This window comes from Calidris pugnax, unplaced genomic scaffold, assembly GCF_001431845.1.
Source record: "Calidris pugnax isolate Ruff unplaced genomic scaffold, ASM143184v1 scaffold27, whole genome shotgun sequence".
Classification (NCBI taxonomy): Eukaryota; Metazoa; Chordata; class Aves; order Charadriiformes; family Scolopacidae; genus Calidris; species Calidris pugnax.
Genome location: NW_015090893.1, coordinates 9,879,586 through 9,895,893, shown reverse-complemented (window position 1 = coordinate 9,895,893; position 16,308 = coordinate 9,879,586). Strand labels below are relative to the sequence as shown.

The 16,308-nt window shown below is 38.2% G+C and overlaps 1 protein-coding gene across 1 annotated transcript in view; it reads right to left on the bottom strand.

Moving 5' to 3' along the window:
• EBF1 (early B-cell factor 1) overlaps positions 1 to 16,308 on the bottom strand; it is a 280,846-nt gene that overhangs the window by 18,645 nt on the left and 245,893 nt on the right. The window contains exon 11 of the mRNA XM_014947757.1: positions 12,454 to 12,542. Within this exon, the coding sequence (XP_014803243.1) occupies positions 12,454 to 12,542 (89 nt within the window). The remainder of the gene's footprint in view (positions 1 to 12,453; positions 12,543 to 16,308) is intronic.

Sequence of the window (16,308 nt, the reverse complement as noted above, 5' to 3'; positions counted from 1 at the left end):
ATGTCTTGCCTCAGACCTCTAAGTTTGCCAGAAAATGGCATTTATAGCTACCTGCAGGAACCCTTCAGAGTTATCAAATTTTACCTCACGTGGCCAATCTATCTTCCATGCACACAGCGCAGGGATGGTGGAAATTACTACGTTGTACTCTTATGTTGTAGGATGTTCCCATCCTACAACACATCAACTGGTAGCTGGTAGAGGTCAGTCATATTTGGGACTCACTAACACTGTCATTAAGAAATTGAAGCTATGGTAATTCTCTGGCATCTTCTCCAGCATTTCCTACAGATTATCTTGCAAGCTCACACTGTGAAGATCTAAGGACAGATCCCCTCAGTTTGAAACACAGCAAGATCATGAAAGAAAACACATTTTTTATGCTGTACAAAAGGCTGCAGTATTTATCCCAGCATGCAGAGACCAGTTCTTCTGCACATACTTTTCCTTGGTTATCCAATCTCATCTTTCATACTATGATCAGTTTCTCAGATCCAGTGAATCATTAGAAGACAAAATAAATGAGATATAAACTAGATCATGAATGGGTAAGTCCATATAAATTCAATTCAATGGCTAACAAAAAAATCCTTCACAAATTTTCTTTACAGAAATTCCTCCATCCCACCAGTTTACAGTGACTCATACTATTCTCATCTATCTAGACAACAAAAAATGATTATTCCTAATTTATCCATGAACATATGAACAAACAAACAATAACATTAGACTCTTTTCTTCATCTGACCTCAAAGTTTTGCCACAATGGCCTAAAAGCACATTTTTCACTCTAAATTTTCCTTATGTGCCACAGCTACCTTCAGTCTCTGGGAAAAATATACAGAGACACATGCAGAAAGCAATCACAGATAGGAAACTCAGGCATTTCTTTTTGAAAATTTACCCCAAACTATTTGTACCAGCATTTACAGTACTTTGAAGCAGATGTTCATTATTGAGATTAATGATCTTTTAGGTTTTGGGGTTGGTTTTTTTTTTGGTTTTGCATATGTAAGATTTTCTGATAGCTCTTCCTCTGCTCTTCACAGTATTAACATTCCTATTCCTTGAAAACAGCTGCAGATGAGAGTTGCAAGAAAAAAAAAGAGTTATTACTCAAAGTCTTCTCCTGACCATTTTATACCCATATATATTTGGAAAGTTGTCAAAATCCCCTTATGGAACAAGAAGAATGTTTTGAATTATTTGAAGGGTCTGGACCTAAGTAAACTTAAAAAGAATTTGGAAAAATGAACAGAAACACTGAATTCTGAGATCATTGTTCAAAGATACTGTACAGGCTGTTTTAGAAGCTTTATTCTGTGAATGATATTATTGTGCCAATTAGAAAAATTCCCTGGAATACTGGGAATTAAAAAAAGATAAAATGTGGCTTGTTATTTTGTGTGTAGCACAAGGTAGATGTCCAATTATATATTTGTAAGAGTGAAAAACATTTTACTTGGTAGATTGACAGACTGATATCTATTTTGTATCATTTGTATACACAAAGACTTTCCAAGCATAGGTCAAGTTGTATCGCATTTAAATTGTTCTCCCATTACATCAAATCTAGAACGTATTGGGTGGCATAATTCACTTGACTACATTTAAATCTATAGAAATGTATAATTATGTTTGGTATTGCAAGGGAAGAAAGACTGATGAATTAAATCAGCAGAGCTATCTAGCAATTAAAGTGTAAATTGTACATATGTGTTTTGTCCACCTAATTTTCAGAGTTGGTCTTTATTAATGCACTTACCCATATAAATATGTAAGAATGCTAAACTAGCTAGTTCTACTATTACTAGTTCGGTAAAAAAACAAATGTTCACCTATATGCAATTAAAGACCCACACGCATTTTATTTTAATGAAGGGGTAAAAAATGAACAAACAAAAACAAAACCCTGAAAACCAGCATATCATTAAGATCTGTGAAATTGTCACTTTTCTGGATTGTACACTTCAGGTAGGAAGTATTAGTAATTAGAAATTGAGATTTCAAGTTACTTTTAATAGCAGGAGGAAAACTGAAAAATAAGACACATTGAAATTCTGACCTACAATGATATTCCACTATGGTCTGTGGAGAGTAAGTGCATAAAAATGTTGAAATAGAGACTGGAATAATGTTGGTAGGTTTTAGTATTACAGTTAAAACACTGCTCAGCCATAACCCCTACAAATGACTACTTTCACTTACATTTTATCATCAGTATAATTAAAAGAAGTCTCTTGAAAGGGGCATTCTCATTACAATGAAGGACCACTTCAGACCCAATTGAAATGAAAAGACAGACCATAGATTAGGTGCAGATACCAAGTGGTAATTTCTAGGGAAGCATAAAATGCCAAATGTGTAACAATTATATTTTATAACTATGTGTTCAAAGGACTTACAGTATTTTATTGTACAAAGAGGCTTTGGCTCAGAAAGACTACTTCAATGAAGTGCCTCCTAGCATATATTCTAGAAAATTTTCAACTTTCTTATCAGAAACAAGAGCTGTTTTGTTCCTGATACTATTATTTTTAATTTACAGCCTTAAAAATTCAGCTGAAATTATCCAAAGCAAGTACAAATGTTGAATAATCATGTATTTAAGAAATTAAATTTATCCAACATTTCACAGAGGTAACACTAGCTCTCCATGTACACATCCGCAGTGTAAAAGCAGACACACCATTTTACACGATCTAGGGCTCCTTTTTCAGTGGTGAGAGAAAAGATTACCATTGTCACTACACCAACTAATTTTATGGAACTGCTTCAAAATTCACCACTGATTTTTCAAAATACATCAATATTTCAGTAACTGTTTTGATCATCAAAAACTCTTAGCTCTCATGCTAGTTTAAAGCTGAAAAAATGAAAATAAATTCAGATTATCTAAATATTAGTATTATTTCTTTCCTATTTATTAAAAAATACTTTTACACACATTTTATTTGTCAGAAGCTCACATTTGGAAAAAGTAAGCACCTCTATTCTGTAAAATGTTAGGACTTCAACAGAAAAGTTGCTACCTATAGATAAAATTATGAATATAGCATTATTAGTAAAGACACTTAGGTCATCCTAAAGAACAGAATTAACAGACACAAATTCCAAAATTTCTGTATCTTAGATCTCCTGTAACATATGAACAAAAAAATGCTTTACTTATATGTGGCACCAATTTAAAAAATGCTTCTGTGTTTTGTTTTCATTCTCCTCTCAACAAGCGTATCATTTGTCATCTACAGTCACAACCATATTCCAAAACATTCTTTAAAATAAATCCAAAATGCATATCCGTGTTTATACAAGTAGCATGAGATTGTGTGCTATTGTACTTACAGGACATTTCAGTCCAGTTGAGTTATATCAACATAAGTTACATGATTGACTTTTACAACAGAAAGAAAAGGTTGTACTCAAACAACTGTTATTGCCTCAATGGAAAAAAAATCAATGAAGGTAAAATGAACAAGAGATTTTGTCTGAGTTGCAGTTAATACTACTGAAGAGCTATGGATATTAAAAGGTCAACAAATAAATTAGTCCAAGTGTTATGAAATGAATGATTTGGCTTATAATTGTATTGAGTGCAAATTGTTCACTGCCTATTAGACCAGGTAATTTTTAACCATGGTGCCTCAATTACTGTTCCATAAGCAATAATATAGTTGTAAGAGCCACTGGTTCGATCGAGTGACCTATGAGACGCGCCAGGACAGCTGACTTTGCTATGATGGATCACTGAGCCTGATCTCCAAATGGTGCCAAACCTTCCCTTCCCGTGAGGAGATCTCATAAAAGAAACATTACTGCTTGATTCATTTTACCAAAATGTTTGAGTTTTCAAGTGTCAGCAGTTGAGTATAGATTGTGAAGCTCTGTATTTCTTCGAAGAATTACGACAACCGGCATCCTATTGCTTCCAGCAACTCTCTGCTAAATGGCATCATGACGGTTAGGAGGATGCTTTTTCTGCTACTCAATTGGACTGTGTTGTGAGAAATACGCGGCAATCATATTTTACATCACCACGTAAACCACTGCATAACACCTAAAACTAGGCTAGAAATGGAAACTGTAGGTGAGATTATAGACATTACTTCGCACTTCTGCAATGCCCTGCATTCAAAGATCTCAAAGCATCACTTTAATGGGAACAAATTAAACTTCACAACGTACTTTCTAGGAAAATACTCTCTCTCCCCCATCTTCATCAGAGACAGCCTGAAACCATAGGTCTTCAGCTGAAGTCACAATGGTCTACAGTTACAACCAAAGCAAGTTTTGTAGGGTGAGGTAATATCTTTCATTAGACCCACTGATACAGGCAAGAAAAGGTACAATCAGCACGGAGGGAGCAAGGTTTGGGTGCCCAAAAGCTTGTCTGTTTTTTTCCAGTTATATCAGTTAGTCTAATATAAAATATTACCATTCCCTACAAATCCTGAGACACTTAAACAGGGAAAAGAAATTAATCTGATATTGCTTTCATGCTATGAAGTAACATAAATGGTGCTTCATGAGGAGGAAGGGCAGCAGCTGCGTTTCCCCATTGCTCCTAAGGGCATGGTGCTCCCCGTGAGCCAGGGCTCAGAATACGGCAATAAAGGTCTCCCCACACTTCCCACAGGACTGGGCCTTAAAGGACTATAACTATGCAGCAACTATGCATATCTGCCCATATATAAAATAAACTGAAGATGTGAATGCAAATCCTGAATTATCAAATAATCTGTGCAGAAGAAACCACAATGATAAAAGCCTAATTAGAATAGATTGTACCACATACAACCAAATCCTGTTTATATTGTCACTCTGCTATATTTTTGATAAATCACTACATTCAAACAGTCTATTGGGAGGGTGATTTTCCATTTCATCTCTCCATTGAGCAAAAAAGTGCCACGTGACTCCAGTCTGAATTTCAATTTCACCAGCATACAGTTGAACTGAATATTATTTGGCACAATACAGTGTACAACTGAGCCACTAAATGGCTGATTTACTAAATTATTATTAGATGAGCTCTTGCTGTTCCAAGTGAAAGTGCAGTCACTGTCTCTCTTCATGGTGTGTTCAAATTGTTCTGTGTTTAAATATTCAGCATGAGGCTAATGTGAACTGATGAACTGAGACTACAAACATTCACTTTCAATACAGACAGAGAGACAGAGATGCAACATATCATGTGGCCTGCGGAGGTGAAAATGATTTATATTTAAGGAGGCTGCTGCCTACATCCATTCCTATAAGATATCCTTAATTAGCTTTCTGTTTGATTCAGGAGTTTGGAAACGTGGCTAAAAAACAGCTCCAAAATGGAACTAGCTGTGTGGCTACAGAGGCTTCAGAATCCGAGTGAAGTGGTACTTGAGCCTGGATCTCTGTCAATAAAGTGTACGATCTGCCACCAGAGTTTCATACTTTACTACCTTTAGTATTTTAGTTGCAACTTAATAGTATCACCTCCAATTCCAACCTCAGCTTCAGAAATCCCAGGAAATGTAGAGAACGTGTTGTGCAATTCTATGACTTTTTGAGGTGGGGGGAGATGGGGAAAAAGGAAAATTATTTTTTTTAAAAAAGGTTAAAAAAATGAAACAATTTCTTTACTGCCACCTGCTGGAGTTGACAATAACCCTTTGTCATACTAAAAGAACAAGCATCTTCACTTAGAGGACAGTTACGGCAAGCATTTAAAATACTGTGATCCCAGACACTTACAGTAGATTAGAATTTTTTATTGGTGCTGTGTTGCCATAACAACATAAAGACAGCAGATGACTTAAGCTAAGCTTGCAAAGCAAAAGGCTGCTCATCTGGCAGTTAAAATGAATACAGTTCACTTCACAAGTTCCCCATATGGACCCTTAGTGTATGGTAATGAGGATACCATATGGTGGGAGAAAATGCACAGAGAACAATTGTGCTCTACTGGATGAGTGAAGTGAGCAGGAAGTTATGAGGAAACGCAGGAGAGAGATTTGTGCATGTGCTCTCTAACTCAAGGGTTTCTTTCAGAGGGGGGTTCTCGCTCTTCTTCATCTTCTTCTTAATATATACATGCATAGAAATGACAGAGAAACATATTGTACATTTTGCAACATCATTCATCATAAACTGTCAGCTGTGTTTGTAAATCAGCTTGGTAAGATCTTATAAATTTGTAATTCTTAAAAGGTAAAAGTGCTAAGTTTTTCGACAAAGTGCAGGAAAATTTAAGCACTTCTGACAAGTAGAAACATTAGTGGTAATCATTTTAAAAATGCTTGCATCTTTCTGCTTGCATGTTTAGCTGTAAATAATGCCGCAATGAATAAAAGCTTTAAAAAGGGGAGGGGAGGATGAAATGGAATAAATATTTTTTATTTTATTTCCAAAAGGATAAAAAGTAATACTTGATCAGAACCATATGCACACAAGATTCTGCTGTAAATGTACATATGCTATACAGTACGCTGTGCTAACCAGATCCTAAACCTGGTAAGACAGCTTGCTAAAGGCTGCAAAGTCAATTTTGTACTACACATGCTTCATAAAAGATGAATATAAATGCATTAGTTAGACACGGTGAGCTAAATTAGAAGGTCAGGCAGGGCTGGAAGGGCTGAAATATCACACAACCAATGACTGTAATTACTCTTTTTTTAAGTCTATTAAGTGGTGTTGTTCTATCAAGGCTCAGGGGTATAGGACATGAAGTACAAGATAAAGTAATGTGTATTTATTACTCCCACGGGATCAATTTACTAGATATTTTCAGCTCCATGGAGCAAAATACACAAATGCAGCCTTTGTTACTTTCTTCAAACTGTGGCTTTTTCCTTCAAAAGCTCTGCTCCTCGGAGGGACCATGTTTACCTGTTTGGTGTCTTCCTACCACCCTCAGCTGATTATTTTATTTAAATATAATCACAATAAAGATATAGGAATAGAGAAGTGCGGGGATCCCTCTTACAGGATGTTCAAACAAGTGGTTCGAGTTGCTCAGATGGAATGTGCAGGCTAGAAAATCCAATCCCAGGCATGATTTTTACCCCAAGGCAAAGCAGAAATCAGGAACGGAGAATGGCACAGAGCTCCTTGTCATCATGTTAGCCCTGATCTATTAAAAGTTTTGTCATAGACTCTAAATTACACCATCTGCTCTAATCGTTTGCTGAGTAAATGCTGACCCACTTATAAGGAAAACTCACTGAAATGTGTATGCACACTGTTGACCTTCAGAAAGGAAAGGGCTCCTTGCCAGCCGTTTGTATGTGGCTCTGCCCTTCAGTGAGCAGCATGGCTCTGTCTCTGAGCTCTCTCTCATTTCAGACTCTTTGCATATTCCCAGACATGCCCCTGATGTGCACCATCCCGTAAGGGCGATACTTTCATAGTATCTTGGTCATTGTCTTCTGAACAGCTTTGAAACCCAAAAAACCACACAAGCCCCTCAAGCAACTAAATGCCCAAATTGTTAGGAAATGAAAAAAACCCAACTGTTAAGGGTTCAATACCAACCTTAACTCTTGTCTCACATGCTTATAAATTTTACAGTCCAGTTTAGAAACCGCCAAGCACATCTCATGCCCTCCTTGCTATACAGATGAACTCCCAACAGCTCTTCTTCACATGTTCCCCCTTCCTGCCCATACTTAGTATAAAAGTTTTCTAACAAACCTCTTGTTACACTAGGTGGAAAAAAATCCCCCAAAACATGTATTTTCTTAGCTGAAAAATGACTAACTTAGGTTAAAATACGGTATCTTGAGTTAACAGATGGAGATCCATTCTGGAATTTCCATTGGGTCTGTCTGAAGCAGCAAACCTGAGTTGCCTTGTCTTCCTTGCTATTTTAACCTCTGTTAGCAAGCCTGGGCCAACCCACCCACATTTAGAGACAATCTTTATTTGTAATATAAACAATACCCATGTCACAATGGATAAAGGGCAGATCTGTGGGATTTCATACAGGAAAAGACAACTGCTTTTGCCAGCTACTGGTTCCTAAAAACCACCTGTCTTCTATTAGTGTCCTAAATGAGGAGGTGGGATATGTCTTGGTGGGGTCTAATGACTGACCAGAGAAAAGGAGCTGAAGGGAAGGTGAAGCCTGGTTACGTGTGCTCTCTGCTCAGCAGGGAGGCCCCCGAGTGCTAGAGAGAGAGAGGCTCCACTTTCATCTACATGAAGAGAAACCAGAAGTAAATGTCCCTTTCAGGAGGGATAAGGGGGTCTCCTAGAGAGAGCATTTAAGCAACAGACTAGGAGGGAGAGGACGTCAGATCACGGAGGGGGTCGATGCAATGACTTGCTTCTCAAACAGAGTGAACAATCTTGCGCTTAATTTAAATGCAAGTGATGAGTTGTAAGAGTGGTGAAAATGGCAAATAAATTCTAGGAAATTGCATATAAAGAGGAATCATTGTTATTAAATCATTTAGGATGGATGTGTTTCAAATCTAGCTCACAGTTGAAACTGTTTAACAGCTATAGCTGTGGAGTTTTAACAAAATTGCAGAATCGCAATGTATCTGCCAGGGATTTATTTTAAGGATTATAGGGCAGTTACATGAATGAACCTCAATAGACTCAACATGTTGTTGTGATCTGAACTCTTTAGTGATTTCCACTGCAGTTATGTATGCAAGAACCAACAACACGTGTGTATTTGTGTGCTTATATACAAACACATGAGACAGGGAAATTGCACACACACGTGTAGGCTTATTCCCCAGCTCCACAGGCAAGCTCTCTACGGACTGCTCCTACAGGACAATGATATGATTTCTTAACATTAGCATCATGGTATTTCTTTTCACTTCTCCCCAGAGATCTCGTTTCCTCTGATCTGCCTCCTGTGTGTATTAAAAAGGAAAGACTATACTGTCCAGCACACTCCTGGTACTTGATCTCACTCCAAGCTTTGGGTGCTAATCCCACCACCTCTGTATTGCCTGTCTTTCCTCTTGGTGCCTGTGTTTGTGTTTATGTACAGACATGCACATCTGCTAGTGACAACCCTCCACTGGCTGCTTTCCTTGGCCTGCTCTGTACAAGAAGGGAACAAGAGTCTGGCCCATAGCTGGCTCCATTGCCCAGCTACCAACATCAACTCCTGCTCTTTTTTCTCCAGAAACTACATATTGCATTTCTACTTCAAACACTTCTTTACATCAACTGTCAGTCTAGCAGTCCAAAGACCCTAGTTCCCAGGTGCTCCCATTCTCTTCACTGTGGGAAGATGTTCTCCATTGAAATTTGGCTACTGAAGCACTGAGAGACAGGGAAAAAAAATAAAATCAAAATCTGGCTTTTTCCTTTGCCTACTTCCAGCAGATTGCTGGAACATTTTAAAAAATTCATCCCAAGCCTGAACAATGATCACTTCTGAAAATACTGGTTCTAAACTACTGGAGATCAAACTTCTCAAATAGCCTCAATGGTTTTAGAAATGCCTGTTGACATAGATATGGCTGTTAACTCCTCAGGTCTGGAGGGCAGAGCGTGTGGTAACACTCGCTTGATGGCCTCAACAGTTCCCCTTGGCTGCGGGGATAAGTCACACAGCAGAATGCGCTTGTTGGTCCATGGGAAGGGCTGCATGCCCTTATGAACACAAAAATCATAACCACTTCTGTTTCTTGAAACATCTCTAATTCATCAGTAATGCTTCAATGGAATAATAGCCACAAACCCTAGCACCAATTGTAGAAATGTGTTTTGTATTATTTATTTAAAGCATAAGTATAAGCTTTTTAATGAATAGGAAGTTATGATGCACTGGCAGGATAATGGGGAAAATGGAGGAAAGGATATTGAAAGCTTTGAGCACTGCTCTCCTCTCTGCTGTCTCGCTCTCTGCCTCTCTCATACATTTGCCCTCTCTGCCCCTGGTTCCACTGTGGAAGCCATATGGCTTCCAACTCTCTTCTAAGTAGCCACTGAGAATTGTCTATGGTGGAATACTGCCAAAGCCCTTCCTGGTTTAATGACATGGGGAAGAGTGCTGTTCAGTGCTCACCCAGCACAGAGACTCACCGCGTCCTTGATTATGATCCTGGAGCCAGCAAGCGATGCTGGGAATTGAACCATCAGTGCCTCAAATACAGAAGTCGACATGTGCCAACCCCTGCTGCATTCAGCCTCTGTGCGTGGCATATTAATGAGTCTTGAACTTGAGGTCCAACCTTCAAGCTTGCACAGAAGGAATTACCCAAAGACACAAAAAAAAAGGTCCTCTTTGTCCTGTTTGCCTCTAACCTTGCATTGTGACACTAGTTTCTTCACTGAGTTTGTTCACTCCTGAAGCAGTAACTGGGTTTTTTTAGGCCATCGCATCACACCTCTGCATACATAACCACAATTTCCCTTGATTTAAAGATTTGAAAAAATAGCTTGAAAAGATACAAAGACCAAACACATTAAACCAAGAGGGTATATGAGGGGACAGATGACTCAGTACTAATTCTCTCATATCCTATCCATAAATACCAGCTAAAAGTCAGGATATGGAGCTGGATGGAGCTTTCTTCTGCCTGTTCTTATGTCCCATGACACTAGATAGCAGGAACGTGTGCTTACCAGTGTGGTAACAGTCTAAATAGGAATGAGGAGGGTGCTCAGCCTGATGGCTGGATTCCCATATCAGCACAACAGAGCATTGCTGGGGACCCTCAGTGCCATGGGTGTCAGAGAGGAAGCCCAATACCTATGGAAGTTGGTGATGCACTACAACCCCCAACTGCATAAACCGATTTGGAATTGCTCAGTCTTATTTTATTTGAATTTCCTGATTTAGAAGAAAGCTATGGCCATCTAGTAGTCAGCTGAAATATTGGGTTCAGGGAAGTTTTATAGCATTTCTTTTGGGTCTTGCAAATGCCTGGTGCATAGTGAAGGCTAGTCTCTTATTTTCTGAGAAACAATTTTTTCTCCACATGCACATTTGGCAGCAGAGACACGGTACAGATGAAAGAGCCCCTACAGAAGGTTGCTCTCTTTCTTTGGAAATGGTTGCACCTCTGGAGGGAAATTTGACAGCCTATGATAGCTGTGTCCTGCTGCAAATCTGTCCAAAAGTCAGAGAAAGGGACAGCTTGTAGAAGGTGAACAGAGCCAATGTAAAATGTAACTCTCCAGGACAGCATGTTCCACTGGTGGTAAGAGGGAAGGACAACACAGCATCGACCCTGAAACCACAGTCTACAGCCTTCCTAGGCACAGATAAAAGACTTAACAAGCCTGTAAAAAAATCACATACTGAATTTTATTTCTGTCAAGAAATAAAACAAAATAAGTTACGGTGTTCATGAAATCTTATCACCTTTGAAACACTTCAGAAATTTAACTAATCAAAGCCCACAACAATCCCTGACAAAAGCCTGCAACAGCTCAGGGAGCCACTGAAGAAAGGTCACAGGATTTACCCAGTCACAAAGGCTATACTGGATGTGCATTATCTGAGGGATCTGTCCTAAGACATCAAAGTCCAATTTGTTCTATGTCTCAGGTCTACAAATTCACATATTCCTTTCCATAAGTCAAAGGCAAGTTTCTTCAAATACACGCATTTGACCTATTTGACCCCCCAACTCACTCACTAGCAGCCATGATGCCAAAGCAGATAAAACACATGGTGCAGTTGTTCACATGCAGTGATTCCAGCTCACACACACTATAGCTCAGTGTTCCTGAGGCAATGAGAAACACTTTTTCAAATAACCCACCTCTTTCTCCAGTATATCAAAAACCACTGCAAATTCTCACTGGAGAATGTACATAATGGCAAGGTAGCAAGAACAGCTGTGAGTGCAGACCCAGACGGCATTTCCACAGCACAAGACAGAAGCACCAGAAGCCTATGTGAACTATTCCATTTCTTCCTCAGCTTTTACCTGACACAAGTCAGCAAAAATCCTTCCACTAATTTTGATGGGAATGAACATCAAATCACTGCACTACACATTGCTCCAATTATTTCAGCAGTCCTAAAATAAAGCAGTATTTAAGCAGTAATTACTATCCTAAATCAATACACCGTGCAACAGCAATGGACACACATCTCCTGAAGATCCAAGTAACTTGATTTTACCAGTGGTGAAGTTCTCAACATTATAATGGCCAGTTGTACTATGATACCAAACCCAAGAAGTGTCATTTTTTTATGAATAAGCTGCTCAGGTTCCAAAATACCAACCAAAAATATGCTGTTAAGTATTTCAGAACAGAGTAAGATTTCCTTTTAAGACAGGCAAGAGCCGTCTGAGTTAGCTGTGAGTCACAGAAATCTCACAAGCATAGAATGAAAGTTCCTGATTGGGCTCTATTGGTCATGCCTCTGTTTCAGCTTATCTGGGTTGGGTACCAAACCATTACATTTTCAGAGTCTTGTACTTTCAGACAAAAACATGCAGTAACCAGATTTACCATATTTAATAAAACAATAAACTTTGTGCTGACCTTTGGCAAGCGTTCAGGGTCACCAGGGTGCCGGGGGATAACCTTCTGTAACCTTTGGAAACCATAGTCAATGGTGGGTTCATTCAGAGCTGAAACAACAACAAACAACATCATGATGTGACAAACGCAGAGCAAGCAGGCTCTGTTGCACTGTAACAATTGGCAATGCACTGCAAGGCCAAGGAAGGATCACAGCAAAATCCCCTTTTTCTGAAATCTGCACTGACTATCAAGTCTTGGTTCAATCATTATTTGAGGTTGGTTTTGAGGCTTCGGTTCAAAGAACAATGCAAACCCTCCCACTTGAGTTCCTAAAACAAGGTGGAAAATTTGGGGATGTTGCACACATCTTTCAAATAGGAAGCAATTCTTATCTCTGAGAGCCATGATGAAATTAATTTGATAAATACTTTGCACCCCATGTTTCTTGTTGTTTTTTTCCCTGCCTTCATATTACAAGGAAGGCCCTTTGTGATTGGAAGACAAAAGAAGTAACTATTAGGGAGTCTTTCTTGTTCCAGATTCTATTGTACATTTAATATGCTCCATGTGCAATGATCACATATAACTTTGTTGTGAACTACAGGCATTTGTCTTGGCGGAGGCTTTATTTTTAACTCATCGACACTGACTTAAGCAGCCCAGCTCAGGCTCCAATCAGCAAGGAACTGATCCAAAAGATTTAATGAATTTAAAAAAAAAATTATCTCTGTTTTTAGTTCATCTTTACCCAGTCCTTGTCCAATAAAATGGAGGAGAGAAATGGTGGAAGGGGAACACTTTAATCTTCGTGAAAATGCTGGTCTGCCTGCATTAATCGAAGCTCTGATTGTGCCAAGCCTTTAAGCACATGCTTATCTGTAAGCACATACTTAAACCCATTTGCTTTCAGCAAAGCAAATTTGAGCATATTATGTTTTTTATATGATTGCCTATAATTACAGGGACTGCACTGAATGACCTTCTAGCTATATTTCCAGTCATATGATCACTTTAAAACTCAGATGTTAGTGAGACTTCAACATGTGCTTAAAATTTCCTAAGTGCTTTGGTGAACTGGAACAACAGTCAAGCATTCTCAAGCATCTCCAAACAACAGCACATCTTGACTCTCCCATGCCAATAGAGATGATGAAATTTTCCACAGCAATTGGTTTGCAATTTTTTTTAGTTGAATGAAAAAAAAAAATTCACTATGGATTTTTGTATATTCAGTCTTTTTTTTCTGGTGGAAAGAAAATTTTTTTTTTTTTTTTTCCATTTTTGGGGCACTTAAAAGTTTTTCTTATTTTGTCTTAGGTTACTAATAGCAAAAAAATAATTATTTCTTGCACAAGTTCTGCCTACTAAATTATGAATATATCTTGCTCCTTTATGATAGTTTTATTATGAACTTTACTATGTGGCTAGAACGATGCTATCTGATTCTTGAAAAGAGATTTAGCATCAGACTGTATCTGCCAGTCTCACTGGTGTAAGCACTCTCATGTGGCTCAGTGATGCTTACCCCACAGCAAGTGACACAACTCCACCAGTCTGGCACAATTTGTCCATACTTCCACCTTTTAAGTGAAGAGAACATTTTTTGTCATACTCCTAATGTTAACGATCTTTAGCCAGACCACATAGTTATCATGGAAGTAATCCCTGGCTTGTTTTTAATTATTTGGTGTTCCATAAACAACCCCCCAAAACAGTCCAGTTTTTAAAAAAACTATTCAATTCAAAGTATTATTTTTAAACCACATTTCTACAGCAGATGTTCCTACTGGCAAGCAAAGGGTCAGATTTTTATATCCTCCTGAACCTTCAGTACATCCCAACTCCATAAGCAGCCCCAGCGATGCTACTGCAAATTGAGGCAGAAGGAAGGTGGTGTAGAGGCATCCAGATCTACCCAACAGCAGTGCAAGAGATGTGTGTGGCTGGTGGGGAATGGCTGGAGAGGAACAAAGTCCAGCAGAATCTCAAATATTTCTCTAATATCAGAAACGAATCTTCTGAGCATATCCTGAAATTACTGTTACAGTATTATGGTAACACCAGACTAGAAATCTTTCAGAATTTTACTCTCTGGGCTATTGTCAGAAGTTTTTTATTTCCTCAGAGACCTTGGCATCCCTCTAATCTCAGGTTTTTTCATGCATTTCCCTTTAGCAGGAATATCTGAATTTGATCTTTTATTTATATTTGAGTCATTGTATGGAGGGGGTAAGAATAAGGCTTTTCCCCTGTTTGTGCCCTTTTTGGTTTTTGGATGGTTGGGTCTATTTTTCCATGTTTCCTTTCACACCCTGGCCACATGCTGTCCACTCTGCTGGGTAGTTCTTGCAGAAAATATCCCAGTACCTGGGTTTGTAAACTGCCGGTTTCACTACCTTTGGGTTTCCTTACATAGCTTCTTTTTGTGAACCCATTTAGTTTAGATCTTCTTCAAATTTTAAAATAAATTAATTTGCTCCTATTTATATTTATTAGCAAAAATAGCTGTTCTCTGAGAAGATGAAAAGAAAAAATCCCTACAGTTCTAATTTACATTTCTTTTGCAAATATGTTAGAAGATTTTAGCGTGGTTCTGTCAAATGTGTTTCTTCTCTAATTCAGTCTAGTTTATGGCCATTTTCCCTTTACATCCTTTGGGAAAGTAGTTACTAAATTCTGCAATATAATAAATGGAGGCCAGTTCTGAAATCCCCCCAGAGATAGCAGTCATTTTCTCATATCTTCCCACACATTCAACACATTTGAAATCCACAGAGTATTTCCTGTGAGTATTTTCCGAACTAAATGACCAAAAAAAATGTTAATTTTATGGTCCAATCTCACAAGGCATCAAGCATCCTCTGAGAGATACTGAAAACTTTCTGCTTCAAATAGCTTCAGCTTTACTTTAGTGGTGGGGAAAGGTTGCACACAGCAATTTGCAGGATTGGGTCCTTAACTGTAGTTGTCAAATATCACTCATTAGTCTATAACCATTCAACCCTTTCAATCTTAGACAAAAAGAAAAAAAGAAATCTTTAGCTGCCTGAACATCTAACCACAGATTGGACGATATCAGCCCTCCATTCCTTAGTTCATTTATAAACCAAGTCAAACCTAATTAGTCATATCTCAAAGAAAAAGCCCTGTTTAAGTATTTAACCCCACCTTCAGTGTTAAGGCCACACCAGTTTCTGTATCAGCAGCTGGCAAAACTCCAAAGAAAAGGTGATAATTCTGATTTCCATGTGCTGCAGAAGAGCCAGTGCTGAGGCCACCATTAGTGGCATCGAAAGTACCAGCTTCAGGCAAGGTTTTGTCTCTGTCCCCAGTATGTATGAGCCTGGTCTCTGCCTTTGAAGTTTATTCACAATAACACATTTCCCAGTGCTCTAATTCAAAGAATGGGTTTTTTTTTTTCCACGATTGGAAAAAAAGAATCAATAAGAAATACAAACTCTCTATTTGTGTTCTTGACATCCATACATTAAAAACAAGCTAACACATACTGTACTTAAAATGCATTCCCATTACCCTAAATTTTAAAAGTACTATTGAAAGTACTACTAACTTTAAAAAACTGTATTAAATTCAAATAGGTCCCAAGGCTAATGGAAGCAATTTGTATACCAACCCAAACTGACTGGCCCACTTTTCAAAATACAGGTATGATAATCTTGCGGTTTTAAAAGGACATTTAAATTGAAAGACTGTGAATTTAGTACATAATTATACCAATAGAACCCTTTAACTTGTCAACTTGTAAATCTAAAAGGCTATCAATCATTTCTAAAGAGGAAATAAACCTTAAAATTCTTTGATTGACAGTGCTTACTTTTTATGTGAAAAAAAAGGAGTAAAGTGGCCAGAAAT